General features: G+C 51.4%; 1 protein-coding gene across 2 annotated transcripts in view; it reads left to right on the plus strand.

The window, feature by feature from the left end:
- The window catches only part of JAG1 (jagged 1), a 36,887-nt gene extending 20,716 nt beyond the window's left edge, over nucleotides 1-16,171 (plus strand). For both annotated transcript variants that reach the window (XM_014546466.1, XM_014546465.1), the window contains exons 5-25: nucleotides 2,491-2,621; nucleotides 3,083-3,202; nucleotides 3,625-3,738; nucleotides 4,898-5,011; nucleotides 5,614-5,727; nucleotides 6,130-6,176; nucleotides 6,481-6,654; nucleotides 7,103-7,253; nucleotides 8,284-8,448; nucleotides 8,884-8,997; nucleotides 9,537-9,650; nucleotides 9,735-9,848; nucleotides 9,956-10,072; nucleotides 10,564-10,591; nucleotides 11,028-11,113; nucleotides 12,207-12,320; nucleotides 12,931-13,040; nucleotides 13,129-13,362; nucleotides 13,573-13,704; nucleotides 13,996-14,146; nucleotides 14,957-16,171. In XM_014546466.1, the coding sequence (XP_014401952.1) occupies nucleotides 2,491-2,621; nucleotides 3,083-3,202; nucleotides 3,625-3,738; nucleotides 4,898-5,011; nucleotides 5,614-5,727; nucleotides 6,130-6,176; nucleotides 6,481-6,654; nucleotides 7,103-7,253; nucleotides 8,284-8,448; nucleotides 8,884-8,997; nucleotides 9,537-9,650; nucleotides 9,735-9,848; nucleotides 9,956-10,072; nucleotides 10,564-10,591; nucleotides 11,028-11,113; nucleotides 12,207-12,320; nucleotides 12,931-13,040; nucleotides 13,129-13,362; nucleotides 13,573-13,704; nucleotides 13,996-14,146; nucleotides 14,957-15,414 (2,902 nt within the window). In that variant the 3' untranslated portion in view covers nucleotides 15,415-16,171. The remainder of the gene's footprint in view (nucleotides 1-2,490; nucleotides 2,622-3,082; nucleotides 3,203-3,624; nucleotides 3,739-4,897; nucleotides 5,012-5,613; nucleotides 5,728-6,129; nucleotides 6,177-6,480; nucleotides 6,655-7,102; nucleotides 7,254-8,283; nucleotides 8,449-8,883; nucleotides 8,998-9,536; nucleotides 9,651-9,734; nucleotides 9,849-9,955; nucleotides 10,073-10,563; nucleotides 10,592-11,027; nucleotides 11,114-12,206; nucleotides 12,321-12,930; nucleotides 13,041-13,128; nucleotides 13,363-13,572; nucleotides 13,705-13,995; nucleotides 14,147-14,956) is intronic.
- The last annotated feature ends 6 nt before the right edge of the window (nucleotides 16,172-16,177 follow it).

Here is a 16,177-nt window from a genome sequence, read left to right on the forward strand (position 1 = left end):
AACAGTGTCTCTCCCTGCACTTCAGAAGGAGACGATTATTTTCTGGAAAGCTGAGGGGTTTGCAGACTAACCCCCAGAGGTGGCGGCTGACTGTAGGTCTGACAGCATTGCTGTCAAGTGTTGAGCTGGCGTCCACCTCCTTCAGCTCTCTAATTAAGGGTGTTCTGGAGAAAGTCAGCTCAGCAGTGCCATTAGCCACTCTGGGCCTGCTCTGCGCTCAGATGGGTATCAGGGAGGCCAGCCGCGATTTCTGCTACTGTCATCAGAATGAACGTGCGGCGCAGGGGAGGGCCCTCCCAGCCAGAACAACAGGCTTTGTCTCCAGAATTTATTCCTTTCTCTTTCGGAGTCTCACCTCCCACTCCCTGCCCAGACACGCACCAGTGCCCTTATTTACTTAAGGTGCGACTTTCCCACACGTCATTTGCATAGTCTCTCAACCCATCTCCTTCTCCCTGCCTTGAAGGAAAATCAAAACAGAACCTTCTAGCTGAGGAAGTTCAGGTTGTGCCCTGCACCAGAAATAGTGGAATGGCAAGTTACCTGTAAGTTGTCTTTCGGATTATGTATTACAGAGGTGGTTGTGGTTTTTTTTTCTCTTCCACATGAGAAAACTTGATGGGTCCTGTAGTTCCCAGGTTGACTTAGAGTCCTTTTCCTGGGCGCATATGCGCGCTTTATTGCAAGCCTGCCAATAATATCAAACTTAATTATGAATCATCATGTGAGGGAAGTCACTTCAATTTCTCATGAGAACCTTAATCATATACTATTAAACCAGGATAACTTTGTGATGCCTCTTTTAGGGTCAGTATTTTTATTTGTTTTCTTTTGAAGTCATCCGTGGCCTCTTGTGGTTCCTTTTTTTTTTTTTTTTTTTTTTTTTTTTTTATGCTTGGGGATCCAGCTCTCATTAATTAGGAGGTGAGGTTGGGTCCTCAGCTGCCTCTTCTTGCTTTTATTAGACAAACTCAAGAGGTATAACCTTAATTTGAAAGGGAAGACGAGAAGGTGATTAGAATATTGCTACTTTCATGTCAGTTTCCTCTTAATATCTTTCAAGCTAAGAATATCACTTTTTAATCAAATGGGTCCCCTCCACCTCCCACTGACTTGGATGTTCAGTTTTTAAAAATGTCTATCAGATGATTTATCTCGCTTCTTTAAATAGTCACTTGTTACCTGGACTGATGTTTAGTGTTACATAAACCGGAATCCTGTGTCAGATTAATATTGAACCACGAATTCCAGTGGTTCTCTGGATGGGGTGTGGCCCACTTGTTGGTGGAGGCTGGGAAGCAGGCAGTCTTCTCGGCCGTGGTGATTAGCTGTTAGCCGGGTCCCTAGAATTTTCCCATGACAAGGATTTGCTAGCCTGCCTCCCGCTTTCTGGAAACCAAAGCCTTTCCTCTGGGGGTGCCTGTTCTCCACAGTTACAGCTGAGCAGCTCAGCAGGGGAGCCGGTTCCGACCATGCCATTTCCCAGGTCCCGGTATGGAAACACTTGCCTCACCCCACCTTCCTTCCACCCTCAGGCCTGCCCAGCCCCCACTCCTGCTTGAAAGCTTGATTTCTGAGAAGGCAGTTAAAGTTTCAGAAGGCTTGAAACTTGAGGGGGGAGTGGTTGAGACCCTGCCCTCTCTCCCATCCCAGGTGAAGGTTTATGTTTGTGTTTTTGTTTGGGGATCAAAGGCACCATTTGGCCTCGAAAGAGTCCGATTAATGAGGCGCTTAGAAAGGTAACTCAACTCCCTTCCCCAATAGTAGATAAACTGAATTGACCTTTTTTTTTTTTTTGGCAAAGTGAGAAATAACTATAAAATAAATTAGCATAAGCAGCCATAGTCGTGGGTCATAAATTATCTATGGAATTGGTTCGGAGAGCTGTTGCTTCCCTCACCCTCCCTGCAGGAGCGGGTTCGGGGATCCTACCCTCCTCTTTGCCAAAAGAGGCGCCCCTTTCCCTCCTTGTTTGATTCCATAAAGCCTCATCGTGAGGCTGTTTCCTGCCGCACTTGGTGTCCTGTTGCATTTTTGTGTGCTGGGGTCGTGACTCACTGTTTAGACAAAGGGCTGAGCCAAGCTGCTGTGTAAAATTGCCCAAAGTGCTGTGTTTGCGGAGACTTTCACATGGCTATTGTTGTCACCAGAGAGTCCTTCCTTTCCCTCTATAGTCGGCCCTGGGCTTGATTTATTCCACCCTCGGCTCATTCCTGGGAGCCTGAGAAGAGTGGCTTTGTGCCGGGCAGCCCCACACTGGCCTCTCTCCCCGAACAGCCCTCCCTTTGTCATGCGTCGCCTGGGAGGGGACCTTGGCCCAACTATGAAAATGTTTGTTTAGAGGGAGCCCCAGACAAACCTGGAGAGTCTAAAATCCTGTCCCCAAAAACAAAACAGAAAAAATCCTGCGCTCTGCAGCCTGGTCTGGTAATGGCACCGATCTCCCTGAATGTTGTAGAGACTAAAGGAGGGTGTGCTGTCTCTCCCCAGGTGCCAGTATGGCTGGCAGGGCCTGTACTGTGACAAATGCATCCCGCACCCGGGGTGCGTCCACGGCACCTGCAACGAGCCCTGGCAGTGCCTCTGTGAGACCAACTGGGGCGGACAGCTCTGCGACAAAGGTACGCCTCGGGGAGGGGCCCTCAGGGACGGGGGCCCCTGAGGATGGGATGTTGGGGAAGGAGCATGAGGTCTTGGGGGTGGGATGGCAGTCATTTGGCTTTATTATTTCCTTATGTTTATTTGTAGGGTGTCTTTTAAATTATGAATCAGGAATCTGCTTAAATTTGCCTTTAGGCTCCAGTTTTGTTTTGTTTTCCCTTTTTTTTTATTAAGGGATAATTGACATGCAGTAGTAGGTGTACAGCACAGTGATTTGCAGACATTGTGAAATGGTCCCCACAATAAGTCTGGTGACCATCTGCCCCCTTACAACGTTAATACAATGTTATCGACTCTTCGGCGTTATATCCCCATGACTTATTCATGACTTCCGGCATTTAAAAGAAGGGGACTAGAAGCGCAGCGGGTTGGCAGTCTTTACATCGCTGAGCCACTGACTTCTTTGGGATCTTCTTGGCAGATCTCAATTACTGCGGGACTCACCAGCCGTGTCTCAATCGGGGAACGTGTAGCAACACGGGTCCTGACAAGTACCAGTGTTCCTGCCCTGAGGGCTATTCAGGACCCAACTGTGAGATTGGTAAGTGGTCCAGGCGGAATGAGATCCCTTCGCTTAATTATTTTGTAACTCGGCTTTAAAAAATGTACTTAAGGACTCATAAAAAGATGAGCATATCCTCCTAAGTGAAGACTTGCCATCTCAGCAGTCCTGTGGGTCTTTGAAACTTCCTTCAGGTCGAACCCGTGTTTTGGGTGATGCACATGGGCCATGGGAGGCAGTTTGTTTGTGATGCCATGACCCCGACTCTAAGATGCTTAGGGATGTGGCTGGAAATAGCAAGAGAGATGACTTCCTTTCTTCCCCAGACACAGCAGGCTTATATCACACACTTGCTTTTAGTTTTTGAAACGACCTTGAGCTGGTGGCCTGGGTATGGGGTCTGGGTGTGGGGAGAGGGTATAGGTAACGTCCCTTGCTGATTGCCATTCTGGTCTTTGCAGCGGAGCACGCCTGCCTCTCTGATCCCTGCCACAACAGGGGCAGTTGCAAGGAGACCTCCCTGGGGTTTGAGTGTGAGTGTTCTCCGGGCTGGACCGGCCCCACGTGCTCCACAAGTAAGTCGAGTTTCAGCCTGTGTCCTTTCTAGAGGGTCATTGTGTGGAGGTTCGGGGTCGGGCAGATACCTGGGCTCGTGGTCCAGTGTGAGGTCTTGGTGAGGGGTGTCCTGGTGGGAGGGGATGCATGCAGCCTGCAGTCTGGTGGGGAGTAGGGCTTGAGCTCCCGGCCTTTGTCCTTGGAAGTCCCCCCATCCTCCCTGCTAAGTGAGCACATGTGTCTGCTACTGAAAGAAATGGGCTCACGGCATAGCTCCTAACTTTGCATGTGCTCCCTGAAGCTCTGCTCCTCTAGATAGAATCAGGGAGCATCTCTCTGCAGGGGAGGTCATCACCCCTGAATTTTGTCATGAGAGCAGGTGGCCCTGAAAGAGGGACTCGGGCTATAGAGCCAGCATGGCTGCCATATTGGGCTGCCCATCAGAGCCACTGGGTGCTTGACAGTACAGTTCTCCGTGTCCCCCAGTTTCCCTTCGGAATTAGGGAGTCATATCCTTTAACCAGCCACGGATTTCAGAGGTGCAGCCAGGCCAGAGAAAACCACTGTCATCAGCACCCCGAGGGCAGCAGGCAGCACGGTTGAGGATGTGGGTTCTGGGGTCAGATGGCCTGGCTGACACTGTGGCCTCCACCCATCCCTTGTGGGACTCTGACCACAGAACTTCCCCGTGCCCTGTTTAAACGGACTAGCGGCAGTGCCCATCTCCTGGGGCTGTGAAGACTTGGTGAGCGAATTCACGGAGAGAGCCTGGCACCTCATAAGTGGGCAGTGAATGAGTGGTTAAGAGGCCTCCACAGTGCAGTGCAGAAGTGAGGCGTGGGGCCCCCAGGCATGTTGTTTTGGGACAACTCTGAGCACATACGAAGACTAAGCTTTTCCACCATGAAAGAAGAATTCTTTTTCCTTAGTTGTTCTTAGCTTCCTCTGAGCCATGATGAAACTTTTCTTTAAAAATAGCCCAGGGGTTGATGCTCTGGGGATCCCTGCCTGCTTAGGTTGGGGATTAAATGATCTGGGGCAGTGGGGGATTTAAAGCTAAAATCAGTCCCTTACAGCAGGTGTCTGGCTGTTCAGTGAAGGCCCCTCGTGTGGTATTAAATTGTCTTAATTGTCAAACGGATTGAGATTAAATTGCCAACCCTCTTCCATTTTTCTCAGACATTGATGACTGTTCTCCAAATAACTGTTCCCATGGGGGCACCTGCCTGGACTTGGTTAATGGATTTAAGTGTGTGTGCCCACCCCAGTGGACTGGCAAAACGTGCCAGTTAGGTAAGCAAGTGCCTGCCCCAAGGTTGGCTTTGATCATCAGAGCCGTTGAGGCAGATGAGTATGTGGCCCACGGTGTGGGTCTGCACACATCATACTTGAAAAGTAATTTATTATCGAGAGTCCAGCCGGCCGGCCGGCCTGGGAGAAGGCGTTCGAATGCAAATGGCTGAGCTCTTTCAGGCCCTGTGGGAAAGTGGTGGGACTCCTTGAACCATGTCAATCGTCTGTCCGAGGAGTGTTCAGCTGGGCTCCAAACGGGGATGATCTCATGAGGAATGAGCTGTCTGCATTCTTTTTGCCACATTTAAATCCCAGCAACTAGGCGGTGCCAGGTTTTACACAGAAATGCCTGGTGGCTTTCTGCTGTTCTGCTGGGGCCCCTTGTTCATCAGCAGCCAGAGAGTTACCCATTAGCATTCCTTATTGGATAATGACTAGGGAGAGGGATCTGAGGCTCAAAAGAGAGGGCACCTAGGATCTGTTACTTAGCTTATTAAACTGTCTCCTATTTTAGACAAATGATTGGGGCAGTGTTTGGGGGAGGGAAGGGACCTGGGGGAGTAAAACTCCTTTCCTCGCTGCTCATCCTCATTTTCTTTCAGATGCAAATGAGTGTGAGGCCAAACCCTGTGTCAATGCCAAATCCTGTAAGAATCTGATTGCCAGCTACTACTGTGACTGCCTCCCAGGATGGATGGGCCAGAACTGTGAGATCAGTGAGTGACTTTGTTTTGATTTTGACTTTCATGAAACGTGGGTGTTGAAGGCCTTTGCCAGTCCATAGAAGACTAGGGTGGTAAAAGAAACACCTGGTGGAGGAAATGTTTTAGAAGAGGGAGTGATCAGAGCAGAAATGGAAACATGGCGTTTATCAGGCCCATTAGCCGGGGGAAGGGCCCCATGCTGATAAGAGGGCTAAAACAAGGTGAAGTTTCACCAGCTCAGTCTTGGGAGAATGAGGGAGGGTTCCCACCCAGGGCAGTAACCTTATCTCGCTGGAAGCTCACAGGAAATCTGATTTGAAGGGTTTATCTGTTTGGACGGAGAAGGCTTTTCAATTAAGCCCAATTTCAATGTAAATTGCCTCTTTAATATGATGGCTTGTTGTTGTTTTTTAGATATTAATGACTGCCTTGGCCAGTGTCAGAATGACGCCACCTGTCGGGTATGTAAATCTTCACTTAAATCGAAACCTTAATGATCAAAAGCCAACTTAAGATGGATGTGACCCTGGGAGAGCTCTGGGAGGTTTAAAAATGCAGGTGAAAGTGAGTCTCTGGAAGTTTCCCTTGGGCCCAAGTTACCCCAGCCTCCGGGAGTCATCTCCAAGGCACGTTTTGGGAGGCTCGGCCCTTGGCTAGTCTAATGAATCAGCTGAGCCTCAACCGTCGTGCTAAACCGCAACAGCCCTGTGTTGTGGATGCATAGAAAGAAAGCCTGTGTTTCTCCCCCTCCTTCTCCTCTTCCAGGATTTGGTTAATGGTTATCGCTGTATCTGTCCACCTGGCTATGCAGGCGACCACTGTGAGAGAGACATCGATGAATGTGCCAGCAACCCCTGTTTGAATGGGGGTCACTGTCAGAATGAAATCAACAGATTCCAGTGTCTGTGTCCCACTGGTTTCTCTGGAAACCTCTGTCAGGTGAGCCGTGCTGGAGCCTCTGGCCGAGTTTTTACAGGGAGTCTCCTCCTGCTCCCCCCTCCCTGCTTCCCCTTCTCCTCCCCCCCTCCTTCATCTTCCCTTTCTCCCCCCTCCCCTCACTCCACTCTTGACTCTGTGAAATCTATTAACCTCCCATTGGCTAGGGATCTCCGCTAGACAAACGCTGGTGGAGAGAGATGGAGTGGTTTTCTTGGTAGTGTCAGTTGCCTGTCCATTTCATCCCTGCCACTCAGCCCTCTCTGATTCTACTCTGCTCTTTCCAGTGTCCACCTGGACAGTCTCTAGGACCTAGCTGTGTGTTATGCAGGCTGTTCTAACAGAAGCAGATGAAGGGGTCAGATTCCAGTGTCCGCTGCCCCCGAGACGGTATAATCACACCTTTGTCTTCCTGTTTCCTCTCCCGCTGCCCTGCTCCTGCTCCTTACAGCTGGACATAGATTATTGCGAGCCCAACCCCTGCCAGAATGGTGCCCAGTGCTACAACCGTGCCAGCGACTATTTCTGCAAGTGTACCGAGGACTACGAAGGCAAGAACTGCTCCCACCTTAAAGACCACTGCCGCACGACCCCCTGTGAAGGTACCTCCCTCCCCCGGCTCCTGGCCTGTGTCCGAGGCTCGCTCCTCCCTCACTGCCCCTTCATACTCTGGGAACTGGTGTAAGTGAGGAGATCAAACCCCTAATCTGACTGCTCGGGGAAGTCAGAACACATGGAAGCAATCGAGTCGGGCCTGCCTGTGGGAGAACCATGCCTGCAAGTAGCCCAGGGGAGAGAATGAAGCGCACTTAGCATTCCTCATCTGGGGTGGGCTGATCTGCAACGCTGAGACAAATTCCTCAGAGCAGCACTCTCAGGAAGACTTCCTGTGGCAGTGGAATGTCCCGTGTCTGTGCTGTCAGGCACAGTAGCCATAGGCCACGGGGCGTGTGGCCAGTGGAGCACTTAGAGTGTAACTAGTGCAGCTAGAAACGTTTATTTTACTTAATTTCACATGGTTTACATTTAAATAGCCACGTGTGGCTCGTGGCTGCTGAATGGGGCACAGCCTTGCAGGTTCTGGAAGTGTGTCCTTCAGAGCCCACCTTGAGCACGATGCAGTGGGGAGCGGAGCTGGCAGTGGTTCTCAACCTTCCTAATGCCGTGACCCTTTAATACAGTTCCTCATGTTGTGGTGACCCCCAACCATAAAATTATTTTCGTTGCTACTTCATAACTGTAATTTTGCTACTGTTATGAATCATAATGTAAATATCTGATATGCAGGATGTATTTTCATTGCTCTCGACCCACAGGTTGAGAACCACTGCAAGAGACGTCCCGGGTGGGAGGAGAGGGGCCCTCAGGCATATAGGCTTTGCTAGCCACATCGGGAAAACGTGCCCTTAACAAACTCAAATTTAAACGTTCCCGTCGGCCTGGCATCTGATGCTGTCACAGTGGGACGTGGCATGCTGCCAGAGGCTTGGCCCCCAGGTGCCTCTTGATTCCTTACCCTCATTACCAAAGGTGCCTGTCACTAGGAGCGCAGGCTTGGCGTACGTCCTTGGCGTGAGAATGCCGTGTCCTGTGGGTCAGCGGCCATAGTCTGATCCCGAGTGTGTCTTCTAGTGATTGACAGCTGCACGGTGGCCATGGCCTCCAACGACACGCCTGAAGGGGTGCGGTATATTTCCTCCAACGTCTGTGGTCCCCATGGGAAGTGCAAGAGTCAGTCGGGAGGAAAATTCACGTGTGACTGTAACAAAGGTTTCACCGGGACGTACTGCCACGAAAGTAAGACCCTCTCCCTGCCTCTGCCCAGCTTGGGGGGGTGCCGTTTGTGTCTAAGTTGTTTCCATGGAGACGAGTGAAGGTTTGCAGTTCTATCCAGGATCTACAAGACTGAGTGTGTTTAACTTTTGATCATGGATGCCGCCTCGCCTTCAGCACATTCATCTTAGAATGTTCTGGAATTCTTGTAGTTTGGGTGGTCTCGCTTTCTGCGGGAATTTCTTTCCCACACCCACGGAGCAGCTTAGCCTGTGAGGGCATTAGATAACAGGGACAGTGCTCAGGGGAGTCCTGCCTGGTGCATTTGAGAAGCAGTCCTGATGGAATTGAGGATTTTTGAGCCACCAAGTGCGTCCGTCTCCTCAGGTGGCGGCCTATAGCCCAGTGCCTGGCTTTCCTGGTCCTTTATTGACCTGCTTTTTTTCTTTTCTTTCTCAGATATTAACGACTGTGAGAGCAACCCCTGCAAAAACGGAGGCACCTGCATCGACGGTGTCAACTCCTACAAGTGCATCTGCAGTGACGGCTGGGAGGGGGCCTACTGTGAAGCCAGTGAGTCTGCCCTTGGGACAGACAGCGCTGGGTCGTGGAGGGCGGGGGTCGATAGAGGGAGCCTTTCTTTTTAATGAAATCTCTGTGAGGGAGACCCCAGCTGCCCCTGCAGTGGGACGGCGTCGCCCGGGTCCCGCTCGCGTTTGTTAATGTGGGGGACGGCCTGTGGGAAGGCACTTCTGCTGAGACGCTCTCAAGTCAGACTGTGTAATTGGGATGATTAATGTCCCTGCTTGCAATTAAGGAGCCCCCTTTCTGTTTGGATTATAATTTCTGCCCGTCTCTTGATTTTAATTTTGTGGGAGGGTCAGGCCTGCCCCTGACTTGCCTAACTTGGGGCGTTAGAAGTGAGCTAGTCGGGGGCTTCTTTACTCCTGAGAAGAGGGTGATGGCGTTCAGGTCCTGGGCTTGCTCAGCTGGTCTTGGGACTTGGACCAGAAAGCAGGGGTGGAGGTGGCCGTGGGAACAGCGTGGCTCTCATGGGTTGTGAGGTCCCGGATGGACGTGCTTTCAGCTGGGTGTCTCCTCTTTGGTTCTAGACATTAACGACTGCAGCCAGAACCCCTGCCACAACGGGGGCTCCTGTCGAGACCTGGTCAACGACTTTTACTGTGACTGTAAAAACGGGTGGAAAGGAAAGACCTGCCACTCCCGTAAGTGGTCGCCGGCTGGGATGCTGTCTCCCTCTTCGGCGAGGGGGCCGGTCAGGGGCTCACACTGACATCTTCCTCCTCCAGGCGACAGCCAGTGTGACGAGGCCACGTGCAACAATGGTGGCACCTGCTATGATGAAGGGGATGCTTTCAAGTGCATGTGTCCGGGAGGCTGGGAAGGAACGACCTGTAACATAGGTAACTTCCTGCCCCACGTGAGCCCCTACAAGTGGTTTCCTGGGGTCTGGCTCTTGCCCCCTCAGACTCTTTGGATCCTTAGGTCTTGTCTGTTTTTTGTTTTACAGCCCGAAATAGTAGCTGCCTGCCGAGCCCCTGCCACAACGGGGGCACCTGTGTGGTCAACGGCGAGTCCTTCACGTGTGTCTGCAAAGAAGGCTGGGAGGGGCCCATCTGCACTCAGAGTGAGTGTCCGCCCCCCTCTCCCCAAGCACTCCCTTCCCCCAAGGCTGAGGGAGCGCAGCCTAACACCCCCGGGGACTCAGGGAAAGGGGGGGTGAGAACCAGAGGCAGCAGAGCTGTGTGATGTCGGCCTCTGCATCACCTGGCTCTGTCCTAATGACTTGATGGGATGCAGCCCTGACCTGGGCATGAGAAAGTCGGGAGGAGATAAGTGGAGACAGATGGTGTCTCGTCCTCAGCTCCGTCTGAGAAGCGCCTGTCTCTTTCCATTCTCACACGCCTTCCCAGCCCTGCCAGGGCCTCTTCCTGTGGACATGGGTCCCACGGTGAAGGGAACAAAGTGTGGCGCAGGCCTGGTTCCAATTGAGCAGGGTCTTAAGTGCATTCTGCTGGTGTTACCGGCGACGTTATCATTTGGGCATTAGGGAACTCGGCGGGGTTTTTGCTGAGGGCTAAGACTGCTTCCCTGTTAAGTTGTCTTTTTATTTTGCAGATACCAATGACTGCAGCCCTCATCCCTGGTAAGTGTGACCACCTTTTAAGCCGTATGTACATTGGCTGTAATGTGCATGGGCATTTGTCTAAAATAAAGGTTCTGATTCGAGAGATCAGGTGGGCTGCAGACCCTGCCTTTCTAACAAATGCCCTGCTGGGCTGTGGACCACGCTGTAATTCGCCAGGTTGTCTTGATTTAGAGCACTGATTCTCAACCTTGACTGCCCATGAGAATCACCTGGGAGCTTTTCATAAGCCCCAGTGCCCGGGATGCAACTGACACCTGTCTAAGACTCTCTGGGGGTGGGTGGGACCATCAGCGTTTTTAAAGTCCCCCGGGCAGCAGTGAGTGTGGCCAGGGTGAGAGCCGCTGATGGCAACAGGCGTGGCTTCCTGTTGACTGGCAGCCGGAGCCGTGGATCGGGAGGTTGGTAACTTAGGTGGTCTTTGCTCTCTTCTCAGTTACAACAGTGGCACGTGCGTGGACGGAGACAACTGGTACCGGTGCGAGTGCGCCCCTGGTTTTGCCGGGCCTGACTGCAGAATAAGTAAGGACTGCCCTCAGCCGGGTTTCCAGTGGCTTTATTCCCCCCTCGCCACCCCTCAGCCTGAGACTGTTCATCTTTAAAGCAATTAGGCTGTGATTTGGGATTCCCTTTATTGCCTGGCAAGGCTCTCTAATCGCCCACCTCCCACTGGCTAGACCCTTAGGTACCCGTTGGCCCTCCCATGGGTGGCACAGCCCTCCTTGTTTTAGGGGCGAGGGCACCAGCCACAGAACTTGACGATTAAGCTACTCTGAGGCCCTAAGGAAAGGGTGTGCTTTTCCCCGTGACTAACATGCAATTCTGGGCAAGTGGACATTAACCACAGCTACGCTGGTGGAGCACAGAGCTAACACCAATGGTTTTCCCAAGACTTGGTGGAAGGATTAAAACAGTGGGGGCAGGCAGTGCCGTTTATCAGGAACCTTAGAGTTCATTCTTTATTTTGAGCCTTTCCCCTACCTTTTTATATGCCTTTTCTTTTACAAAAGTGACAGAATAGTTGTGTGTGTTTTCTAGTCCCCAAGTTAAAGTGTCACTGGTGTTTGGGATCCCCTGGTCTGGGACTGACTGGCCTCCGGCACTGGATGAGGGTGCATTGTTTCTATCTCATGTCTCTAAATCGGGTTGACATACGGCCTGGGAGTCAAATCTGGCCCGCTGCCTGTTTTTTAAATAAAGTTTTATTGGCATACAGCCATGCTCATTCATTAACACTGTCTGGCTGCTTTCAGCTGTGATAAGAGTTGGGTAGTTGTGACAGGAACCACATGGCCTACAAAACCTAAAATATTTGCTGTCTGACCCTTTTAATGAACATTGCCAGCCCTTCCTGGAAATTGTACTCAGAAGAAGGAACTCATTTGGGGAGGCAGCAAATTTAAATTAAATGATTCTCAGGTGTTAAAAGTCAAGCCAGTGGTGGTTGGGGGAGCTGGGACTGATGGCCTGTTTGGGTGCTGATTACATGATGAGAATCCATCCACCTCATATTTACACATCCTATGCCTTTCTATTTGTTTATTATGCCAGTGAAAACATAGTCAAACAGTGCTGCCTCCCCTTGGAGCCTAAACTTTAACTCCATTTCTCCTAGACATTAATGAATGTCAGTCTTCACCCTGTGCCTTCGGGGCAACCTGTGTGGATGAAATCAACGGCTACCGGTGTGTCTGCCCTCCAGGGCACAGTGGCGCCAAGTGCCAGGAAGGTATGTGGGCCAGACCCCGGCTGCCCGTGTGTCCTGGGGTATGTGGGTGCTCCAGACACTATAGTCACCATTTTTGGCCATGAGGTGGCATTGTGCTCAGGGGGAGAGCACGAAGGGGACATGTGGGGACCAGAGGGAAGGGGACACTTTGAGAGGTCCCCGGAGCTGTGATTATGCTGTGTAATAAGCCACCTCAGAACTCTGTGGCTACGACAAGCGTTTATTTGTGTTCTTGGGTCTGTAGGGCGGGCAGAGTGATAGGTGCTGTAGACTGGGCTCAGGTCTATCCTTTGTCCCTCCTCACCCTCCCGGCACCATCAGCTGTGTCTGGGACACGTTCTTTTCCTGGCGAATGGCAGGCTTGCAAGAGGCAGTGTGCTCTTCCAGCCACCTGGGAGACTCTGCTGACCACACATCCCCGGTGCTGCCGTGGGCACGTGGCCATGCAAAAAGCCAGTAGGGGAGGGAAGTATACTTGCTCTCCTGGAAGGAACTATTGTCACGTGACAGAGGGCAGGGGTGTAATCACTTCCTCACTGAGGGAGTAGAGAAACGAGAGATCCGTCCACAGGTAAGGAAAGTCCTTTCACTCAAGCGTCTCCACTCTCAGTTTCAGGGAGACCTTGCATCACCATGGGGGGCGTGATACCCGATGGGGCCAAGTGGGATGATGACTGCAATACCTGCCAGTGCCTGAACGGAAGGATCGCCTGCTCTAAGGTAGGGCGCGGGGGCTGCCCAGGTCACCTGAGTCCTGCATCAGCGGGTGGGCATTTCTCCTGAGCTGCCCACTCCCATCTCTCCCCAGGTCTGGTGTGGCCCTCGACCTTGCCTGCTCCACAAAGGGCACAGCGAGTGCCCCAGCGGGCAGAGCTGCCTCCCCATCCTGGACGACCAGTGTTTCGTCCGCCCCTGCACGGGCGTGGGCGAGTGTCACTCCTCCAGCCTCCAGCCTGTGAAGACCAAATGCGCGTCTGACCCCTATTACCAGGAGAACTGCGCAAACATCACCTTCACCTTCAACAAAGAGATGATGTCCCCGGTACGAGAGCTTCTTTTCAAGTTGGGGTGGTGTGTGGCTGCTTGTCCTGAGGCGGGATGGTCACATGCTGGGGTTTAGTTCTCTAGCCTCCGGTCCTGTCTTACGCACCTTACAGCAAGGTGCGGCTTACCTATCACCTACCTTCCAAGCAAACGTCAGCCTTTCTCCTCCCAGTATCTTACTCGTGTGGACTTTTCAATACTGTTCTAGGGTCTTACCACGGAGCACATTTGCAGTGAGTTGAGGAATTTGAATATTTTGAAGAATGTGTCCGCTGAATATTCAATCTACATAGCTTGTGAGCCTTCCCCTTCGGCGAATAATGAAATACATGTGGCCATTGTAAGTATAAGATCCATTCACACTTCATGCTTTGATTGCAAGGTAGTTAGCAAACTTCATTTAGCCAGGAGCAAATAAATACTTTGGAAGAGAGCTTGGCATACGTGTGTTTTCAAGTAATTTTGAATAAAAGTACAAAATCATATTGAATGAAAGCTGTAATTGGGGAAAAAAAGGGTTTTAATTTTTTAAAAAGAAAATAAAGAAATAAAATGTTACATCAAATGGAAAGAAAAGCTACTGTGGAGTGTTCCCTAGCCCTGCAGACTGACCTTTTTTTGTTTGTTCCAGTCTGCTGAAGACATACGGGATGATGGGAACCCTATCAAGGAAATCACTGACAAGATTATAGACCTCGTTAGTAAACGTGACGGGAACAGCTCACTCATTGCTGCCGTGGCGGAAGTGCGAGTTCAGAGGCGGCCCCTGAAGAACAGAACGGGTGAGTGCCGGTGGGAACAGTCCCTTTCTGGGATGGGTGCCAAATGGATCTAGCGTGCTGTCCAATAAAACCACCAGGCGCGCAGTTACCTGACCTCCCTGAGGAGCTCCCTCCACCCCACTTAACTGGTGAGGAAACAGACCCGTGGACATGACTGAAGTCATAGAGCGATGGGCAGAGGTTGACCTCACTTTTCCCCGTGCCAACAGGCTGTGTTCTCACAAGCGGGCACCCCTGTCGCACATGCACTATTCCCAGATCCCGCAGAGCCCTGTGCACAGAGCATCGCTGTGCCTTGGGCTCTTGGCGTCCCGGTGTCATGGGGCAGCCCATCCTAAGCCCCTGAGATACTGGCTTGATCAACAGCTCGATGGCCTGCAGTGCGTCCAGACGCCCCTTCCCCCGATCCTGAGCATCATTGTTCTAGGAAGGCGAGGAACCGGGCTCATGACCACTTGGGGCATTGGAGCTGTCTGCGCTCAGATGGGTTTCTGATAATTCTGAAAACCATATCCTGTAATGAGCTACCTACGTAGCCAGAGTCCCCTTGCCTGAACCCTGTGCTGCTCTCCCCACACAAAGTTGCGGAATCTGTGGGGGTGGTGCTGCTTAGCTTAGTCCTTCTGGAGACAAGCGTCAGGGCCTCCAGGACCCAGGGCCCAGCACTGCTGCTCAAGCTGTGCGTTGACAGTATGCAATTGGGAAAAGGGACCTGTCCCCACGGTGCCCCTTGTAGGGACTAAGGTCAGGGGAACCAGGGCTGGTGTTCTTTTGTTCCGAGAATTAACTGGCTGGGGGCCTGCCTTGCAGATTTCCTGGTCCCTCTGCTGAGCTCGGTCCTGACCGTGGCTTGGATCTGTTGCCTGGTGACGGCCTTCTACTGGTGTGTGCGGAAGCGGCGGAAGCCCAGCAGTCACGCCCGCTCGGCCTCGGAGGACAACACCACCAACAACGTCCGGGAGCAGCTGAACCAGATCAAAAACCCCATCGAGAAGCTCGGGGCCAACACAGTCCCCATCAAGGACTACGAGAACAAGAACTCCAAAATGTCCAAAATAAGGACACACAACTCGGAGGTGGAGGAGGACGACATGGACAAGCACCAGCAGAAGGCCCGGTTCGCCAAGCAGCCGGCGTACACGCTGGTAGACAGAGAGGAGAAGCCCCCCAACGGCACGCCCGCCAAACACCCGAACTGGACAAACAAACAGGACAACAGAGACCTGGAGAGCGCCCAGAGCCTAAACCGCATGGAGTACATCGTATAGCAGACGGCGGGCGCCACTCCACCGCTAGGTAGAGTCCGAGGGCACGCGGGGCTGTAGTTCTCTAACTGTCTAGTCCAGGCTGAGGCTGTTGATGACTTAGAATCCCTGTGTTAATTTAAGTTTTGACAAGCTGGCTTACACTGGCAATGGTAGTTTCTGTGGTTGCCTGGGAGATCGAGGGCTGCATCTCACAGCTATGCAAAATCCAGGCCCAAGTGCCCTGGGGCACGGTTCCTGCAGCCTACAGGTCTGGGACCAGCGCCCAGGAGAAGGCCTGGCCCCTAGGCCTCGAGCTGCCACTTCTGCCAGATGTCCCGATGGTGATGCAGTCTTAGGAGCATAGTTTTATTTATATTTATTGACTCTTGAGTTGTTTTTGTATATTGGTTTTATTATGACGTACAAGTAGTTCTGTATTTGAAAAGTGCCTTTGCAGCTCAGAACCACAGCAACTATCACAAATGAGTTTATTATTTATTTTTTTTATTGTATTTTGTTGTTGTTGGGGGCGGCGGGGAGGGGGGGGACTTTGATGTCAGCAGTTGCTGGGTAAAATGAAGAATTTAAAGAGGAAAAATGTGTCAAAAGTAGAATTTTTTTGTATAGTTATGTAAATAATTCTTTTTTTATTAATCACTGTGTATATTTGATTTATTAACTTAATAATCAAGAGCCTTAAAACATCATTCCTTTTTATTTATATGTATGTGTTTAGAACTGAAGGTTTTTGATAGCATTGTAAGTGTATGGCTTTATTTTTTTT

The sequence above is a fragment of the Myotis brandtii genome, unplaced genomic scaffold, assembly GCF_000412655.1.
Source record: "Myotis brandtii unplaced genomic scaffold, ASM41265v1 scaffold45, whole genome shotgun sequence".
NCBI lineage: Eukaryota > Metazoa > Chordata > Mammalia > Chiroptera > Vespertilionidae > Myotis > Myotis brandtii.